The sequence below is a fragment of the Aphanomyces invadans genome (genome assembly GCF_000520115.1).
Source record: "Aphanomyces invadans strain NJM9701 unplaced genomic scaffold supercont1.8, whole genome shotgun sequence".
In the NCBI taxonomy this organism is placed as follows: domain Eukaryota; phylum Oomycota; class Saprolegniomycetes; order Saprolegniales; family Verrucalvaceae; genus Aphanomyces; species Aphanomyces invadans.
In genome coordinates, this window is record NW_008580153.1 from 1,255,785 (window position 1) to 1,262,501 (window position 6,717).

Sequence of the window (6,717 nt, forward strand, 5' to 3'; positions counted from 1 at the left end):
CCACTCGTGTGTCCGAAATACAAGGGAATGTTGAATGACCGTGCCCGTTTTGATTGGCTGGATTTGGCTGCTTCAAATACAAGGACTTCCGCCAGTTGATAGTATTCCACCACCATTGCTCGAGCATGCTGCGCGCGGCCGTGAGCAAGCGCGGGCTGGCCATACCACGGCTCTCTAGACACCTCGCATCGTCTTCCTCGGAATTCGCAGACCTCACGACGAGCCTCACGAACGTCAACGACGAAGAAGAAGCGTACACGCGTGCATCGACCAACATGATAAAGTTCTTGCCGCCCCTCCGCACGGGAAAGAAAGGCATTGATCTCGTGCGTCGAATTCAACCTATTCATGCGTACTTTGAGAAGCTTACTCGACGTTTGGTAGATTCACGACCCGCTGTTCAACAAAGGCACGGGATACAAGCACGTCGAGCGAGATCGGTTGGGTACGTTGTCGTCACTGCGGCGATCCCAACTTGATCGTGACAATGTGCAGGGCTTCGCGGCCTTGTCCCTCCTCGTCGCCTCAACATGAAGGCGCAATTGGAAAAACTGTACTCGCTGTACCAAGAAGAGGAAGACCCTCTGCGCAAGAACATCTTCTTGTCGGACCTGCAGAACCGCAACGAAACGCTCTTCTTTCGATTGCTCATCGATTACATTGAAGAAATGGGTATGTCTTGCTTGCGCATGTTCATCCCCTGGACTGTATGCTGAATGTAGCGCCCGTTGTGTACACCCCGACCGTGGGTCTCGTGTGCCAAAAGTTCGGCAGCATCTTCCGCCGATCTCGAGGCATGTACTTCAGTGCCGAGGACAAGTCTCAATTTGGCTCCATGGGTACAGCAGACTCTCCATGCATCGGATCGCCATCGACTCATGGAGGTGGTGAATGCAGTGTACAACTGGCCGTGTGACGACGTTCAAGTGATCGTGGTGACGGATGGCAGTCGCATCTTGGGTCTTGGTGATCTTGGTGTACGTGGTGCAGGATGTGTGCCGCTTACAACCTGACATGACGTCGATTTGGCAGGTCAACGGCATGGGAATCCCAATCGGGAAGCTCGCTCTATACACTGCAGCCGGGGGCATCGACCCTCGCAAGGTGCTGCCGGTCATGCTCGACCTCGGCACCAACAACGAAACGTACTTGAAGGATCCGTACTACCTCGGCATGCAGCACCGTCGCCTGGAAGGTACGTCGTGTTGTGGGCGATCCATTTGAATTTGCGTGGCACGTAGGGGAAGCCTTCTGGAGTGTCGTGGACGAGTTTATGCGAGCAGTGCGCTTCAGGTGGCCAAAGGCCCTCGTGCAGTTTGAAGATTTTTCCAGGTGCGTCAACGTCACGGCAAGCATGGCGTTGGTGACACACGTGCCTAGTGACCATGCCGCAGATGTGCTGCACGCGTACCGCCTGAAACAACTCTGCTTCAACGACGATATCCAAGGGACTGGCGCGACCGTGTTGGCGGGCGCCTTGTCGGCTTGCCTGCGGGTGAACATTCCGCTAAAACATCAGCGCATTCTCGTGCTGGGGGCGGGCAGTGCCGGTCTCGGTGTGTCGACGACGTTGCTTCAAGTAGGCGCTTCGTTGGCGTGATATCTGGTCGATGCGTCCGTGTCGAAACTAACGGGCCGTAGGGGATGCTGCAAGAAGGAGCCAAGCTCGACGATGCCCGCAAGCAATTTTACGTGTTCGATCAGTTTGGCCTCCTCGGCGACACCCGGCGAGACATGACGTCGGGCCAGCAATTCTTTGCTCGCAACGACGTGCCCGACAAGACATCGCTTTTGGACGTGATAAAGAAAGTGAAGCCCACGATGATCCTGGGTCTCAGCGCCGCCCGCGGCGCCTTCACAGAGGTGAGTTCCGTCGTGTTCCCAGTCGACCACTGGTCTATATTTGTGAGCGATGGATCTTTGGCGGGGTGATGCACTCTGCCCAGAGCTGCTGTGTCTCTTGGCCGCACGATTTCGCTTGGATCGTGCCAACGCGGCGGACTGAATCGCTATTGCAGGAATGCGTGCGTGAAATGGCAAAGCACGTGGACATGCCCATCGTGTTTCCGCTGTCCAACCCGACGTCTGTGGCCGAGTGCACGGCGCAGCAAGCGTACGAATGGACCAACGGCCGCGTGGTCTTTGCAAGCGGTACGAACCCATGAATGGTTTGAGTTGCATGCATGGGGAGTGTTGGGACCTCCTCGTTCGCATTTTCGGACGACCGTGTGTCGGCGCTGACGAGCATGGGTCTATAGGCTCGCCGTTTGCGCCGGTGCAATTCAACGGTCACGTGTACAACGTGAGCCAGTGCAACAACATGTTCATCTTCCCTGGCGTGGGCCTCGGCGCGGTCGTGTGCGGTGCGACCCGCGTGACCGATCGCATGTTGTATGTCGCAGCGCAAGCGTTGGCAACGTGCATGTCCCCTGAAGAGATCGCCGCGGGCCAAGTGTTTCCCAGTGTCAAGCAAATTCGAAAAGTGTCGCTCAAGGTAACGAGTGGCTCGCCGCATGGCCAGAGGATGGCTGAGCGTTCGTTGTGTAGGTCGCAACGGCGGTGGTGCAGTGTGCCGTCGACGATGGGTTGGCATCGACGCCGCCCATTCTTCGCAAGGGCGCGAATCTCGAAGAATACGTGGCGTCCAAGATGTACTTGCCAATCTACCGCGCCCTCGTCGAATAGTTTGTCGATACACCGTAACCCACCCCGAGAACAACTCAAATGGTGACGTCTATTGTTTGGTTCCAGCTGCCGGCAAGGTCATCGTGCGAACAGAGCGCCACCGATTCGCCTGTCACCTTGCCCGTGCATGCACGACAGGACATGGAGCTTGTTCATTAGCAGGATGCAGCACGGTTGTTTCATGGCAGCCGACGGTGATCGTGGTATGTCGTCGTCCTCACGTAGGAGTCCCTCAAAGTCGCATCGGAAACGCCGTGTTCTTTCTGTACTTACACGATCGAGCAAGCTCAGGTGTCTTGAAGGGAGGCCACATGCTGCAATCGCTGGGACGGACGTGCCGCGTCCCGTCGGGCACGGTTGCTTTGTCGTTTCCACGGCACGGCCAGCGAACGCATATTCGTGATGCTTTATGAAAATGGACCAATCACTGGCTACAACACCATTACTTTCTTGCGATATAAAATATTGCATTTTGTTATATGAATATCAAGTTTTATTTGATCCTGATTTATTTTATTTGTTGTTTATGCTTTTGCAGAGTGGGGCATTTTCTTGTGATGAAGGATGCATCGTTGCATGATGGATCATTTTCGGATTTCGTCGAGAGAGCATAGGGGGAGGCATGTTGAACGACACGGGCGCCAAGGTTGCCGTCGCGTTGGCTTTGTCTGCGTTAGTGTACTATGTCGGCTCCAAGAAGTCCAAGACGATTTCTCTGAAACCCTTGCGCAAGGCGAGCGTGGCGCAAGGGCAGGAAAGTGGATTTGGACCTAAGGATTCGGTCACTGTACGTGTGCCGGCAACGACGGCAAACATGGGACCGGGCTTCGATTGTATCGGCATGGCTGTGGATATCTGGAACGAGCTGACCGTCGAACGAGCGGACGCGTTCTCGTTGACCAACGAAGGTGAAGGTAGCGATGTGCTACCCACGGACGAAACCAACTTGGTTGTCGTGGGCCTCAAAGCTGCGTTCAGTGCTGCGGGCCAGGTACGTACCTCGACTGACTCTACCTTCATATTCACGTTTGGTGCAGGACATGCCGTTGTTGCGCATCCATTGCCGAAACCGTATTCCGTTTGCGCGCGGGTTGGGCAGTAGTTCCGCCGGGATCGTGGCAGGGATCATTGCCGGTCTTGTGATTGCAGGACACGAGCTATCCGTTCGCGGCAAGGAGGAACTCTTGCAGCTGGTACACAAGCAGCAGCCATCGCCGTTCATCTCCGTTTCTTCCTTGCTTTCCAGGCGGCCAACATCGAAGGACACCCAGACAACGTGGCCCCGTGCATTTACGGCGGTCTGCAACTCGTACTGTCGAACCCACGGCAACCAGTCGAATTCACGCTGCACGATGGATGGTCCGTAGGGCATCTTCACAGACGACCGATGGTACTCTTCCCGTGTTCAGTTCCCGTCCACGATGCAATGCGTGCTGTTTATCCCGGAAACCACTGGCAAAACCAGCGTTGCGCGGTCGATTTTGCCAAAGAAGGTACCTGCCGGCCACGTTTGATGTTGGAATCTGCTGCAACTCGCCGGTGTGGGTCAATATCGTGACGACGCTCTCGTAGATCGACCGCGCCGACGCCGTCTTCAACATTGGCCGTTCGGCACTTCTTGTCAACGCGCTGCGAAACGGCAACTTCAAGGAGCTTCGCCACGCGACGCAGGACAAGCTGCATCAGCCGCAACGAGGCGCTGAACAGTACCCACACCTCTTCCCCCTCGTCGACGCGGCGTTGGAAGCCGGGGCGCACGCGTGCTTCCTCAGTGGCGCTGGGCCGACTGTCCTGGCCATTTGCTCGGGCAAATCGGGTGACATATTCACCCAAGTTGCGGCCGAGCGCGATGAAACCAAGGTACACCCCCGACAAGGGTGATGCCGCTGACGGAGAGGGTCTGCGTAGGTCGCCGATGCGATGCGCGAAGCCGCGGCGAAAGTTGGGGTCCATGGGTGCGTGTTCATCACAAACCCCGAGCACCGCGGAGCTCACATTGTCCGCGTGTCGCCCAAGATCTCCGACCACCTCGTCGCGCGCTACGAAGGCGACATCACCGACCTCTAGAGCACCATGGAAGGACTTCCACACATGCAGAGCGCTGCTTCGTCGCGAGCCTTGCATGAGCCACCTCTCGAGCACAGCCAGAGTAACGCGGAACTCCTGCACTCGCTGGCAGCCACATCAGATGCTGCTCACTCGTAGCTCGACGAAAATGATTCATTTATTCACTAAAATGGTTCATCTATCCATGGTACGATGTCTTTCACGATACAGCCCAACTGAAAACATTGCAAAGTTGGTTGCCACTCACAAGGCCATGGGCGAGAGACAACGTTGTCAAACCAAACTGCCAAGATTCATGAGCCACGCGCATGCTCCAAAGATCGCGGGCCACGGGCAACAGACGTCGACCATTGCCTTGTTCATGAAAACAACCATTCATTTATGAAATTGTCATTAATATTTTCGACTAAACTACGAGCAACATGCATGAACAAATTTCAAGAACTTTTCGAAGCGTTGCAACCGAAATCGCAGTGCCATCCACTCCATGCTCCCACTGCACAGCCCGTGAGCCCCACGAGGCACTACCGGTGTTTATCTAGTTTATTACCACTGAGTGTGCGACCACCGATGCGAAGCCGCCAAAACATGCAGGCGCCCCCGCCGCAAACTTTCCAAACAGAAGAATTTAGTACATTGATGTTAATTGCAAAACATGTGCATTTTCGCCATAAAACCATATACTTCCTCTATTCCAAAAAGGTGGAGACATGTTACTCCAAAAACCCTTTCTCGGGCGAAAATAATCGAAATAGCCTCAAAATTGACCCGAATGTAGCCAATTGCATGACGAACATCGTAGTATTTATAGATTTTTTATTACTTCTTGGCGCTTCAAAACCAATCGTCAAAATTCGGTGACACGTATAGCTAATCGAAAAATACCCGTAATTTTGTCATTTCGAGTCGTCTTGAAGCGTAGATATGGTTTGCACCCCTCAGAACCCCGAAAAAATTTCTGGAAGCAAAGTTACGCAAATTTCACCAAGTACGACATACCCAACGACGACCGGGTCCGTTTGTACCATGAACTTTTGGAGCTGAAAGTGGGTGGCCGCATGCCGCATGGCAAGGCCAAGGAATTGCTGCAGAAGTACGGTATATCTCGGCAAACCTTGTCGAAGATTTGACGTCGCGGGCAAGTCTCAAAGGCTCTCTCTGGTCTGGCTAACGTTGCCAAGAGGAAGCAAGGTGGTTGTGGAAGACGCCCTACTCGGTCCTTGGACGAGCTTGAGTCTGCCAACAAGACTGTATCTCCACATCTCCGCTTGACTCTGCGGTCTTTGTCAGCTTCAAGTGGCATCCCGACGACTACGCTGTGGCGTCTATTGAAATCAACCAAGTTGAAGAGAAAGACAAGCCGCATCAAACCGAAGCTTACCGATCAACACAAGGCTGCCCGTGCCGTCTTTGCCCGCTCCTTCCTTCGAGCGTCACGAAACAATGTGCACTGGCATGACATGCTTGACCGGGTCCATATAGACGAGAAGTGGTTCTACGTGACTTTGATCAATCGCCGATATTATCTGTGGCACGATGAGGAAGTACCGGTGCGCAAGTGCTCCTCCAAGCGGAACATTGTGAAAGTCATGTTTTTGACGGCGGTGGCCCGTCCGCGTTATGGCAATGCAACAAAGACAACATGGGACGGAAAAATTGGAATGTGGCCATTCGTGACCCAAGCATTCGTGACCCAAGCACCAGCTCAGCGTACCAGCAAGCATCGTGCACGTGGCACTATCGTGACGACCCCAATGACCGTGACCAAGGATGTTTACCGAGACTTCCTGCTGCAGTATGTCATTCCCAGCATCAAGCGTCTTTGGCCCGGCCGTCCTGACAAGCCCATATTTGTCCAACAGGACAATGCTCGCCCTCATGTTGGTGTGGACGACCCTGCTGTGTGTGCTGCCGGTTGTTCCGATGGGTGGCAGATTCAACTTGTTGCGCAGCCTGCCATGAGCC

General features: G+C 54.4%; 2 protein-coding genes across 2 annotated transcripts; both read left to right on the forward strand.

Moving 5' to 3' along the window:
• Window positions 1–31: 31 nt before the first annotated feature.
• On the forward strand, window positions 32–3,087 carry H310_05114 (hypothetical protein). The gene is made up of 12 exons (XM_008869752.1): window positions 32–326; window positions 385–445; window positions 496–672; window positions 723–839; window positions 898–977; window positions 1,033–1,195; window positions 1,242–1,332; window positions 1,381–1,579; window positions 1,642–1,863; window positions 2,019–2,151; window positions 2,259–2,494; window positions 2,548–3,087. Exons 1-12 carry the CDS (start codon window positions 126–128, stop codon window positions 2,683–2,685), a joined length of 1,818 nt encoding a protein of 605 aa, XP_008867974.1. The 5' UTR covers window positions 32–125; the 3' UTR covers window positions 2,686–3,087.
• Window positions 3,088–3,191: 104 nt separating this feature from the next.
• Window positions 3,192–4,937, forward strand: H310_05115 (homoserine kinase). Its single transcript, XM_008869753.1, has 6 exons — window positions 3,192–3,676; window positions 3,723–3,878; window positions 3,932–3,994; window positions 4,053–4,178; window positions 4,258–4,545; window positions 4,594–4,937. The coding sequence occupies exons 1-6, from the start codon at window positions 3,308–3,310 to the stop codon at window positions 4,750–4,752; spliced, it is 1,161 nt and encodes a 386-aa protein (XP_008867975.1). The 5' UTR covers window positions 3,192–3,307; the 3' UTR covers window positions 4,753–4,937.
• Window positions 4,938–6,717: the final 1,780 nt, after the last annotated feature.

Coding starts and splice junctions, on each gene's coding strand:
- H310_05115 (XM_008869753.1), top strand. CDS start 3,308: ATGTTGAACGACACGGGCGCCAAGGTTGCCGTCGCGTTGGCTTTGTCT. Junction 3,677..3,722: donor CGTTCAGTGCTGCGGGCCAG/GTACGTACCTCG, acceptor CGTTTGGTGCAG/GACATGCCGTTGTTGCGCAT. Junction 4,546..4,593: donor CCGAGCGCGATGAAACCAAG/GTACACCCCCGA, acceptor GGGTCTGCGTAG/GTCGCCGATGCGATGCGCGA.
- H310_05114 (XM_008869752.1), top strand. CDS start 126: ATGCTGCGCGCGGCCGTGAGCAAGCGCGGGCTGGCCATACCACGGCTC. Junction 1,580..1,641: donor TGTCGACGACGTTGCTTCAA/GTAGGCGCTTCG, acceptor AACGGGCCGTAG/GGGATGCTGCAAGAAGGAGC. Junction 1,864..2,018: donor CCCGCGGCGCCTTCACAGAG/GTGAGTTCCGTC, acceptor TCGCTATTGCAG/GAATGCGTGCGTGAAATGGC.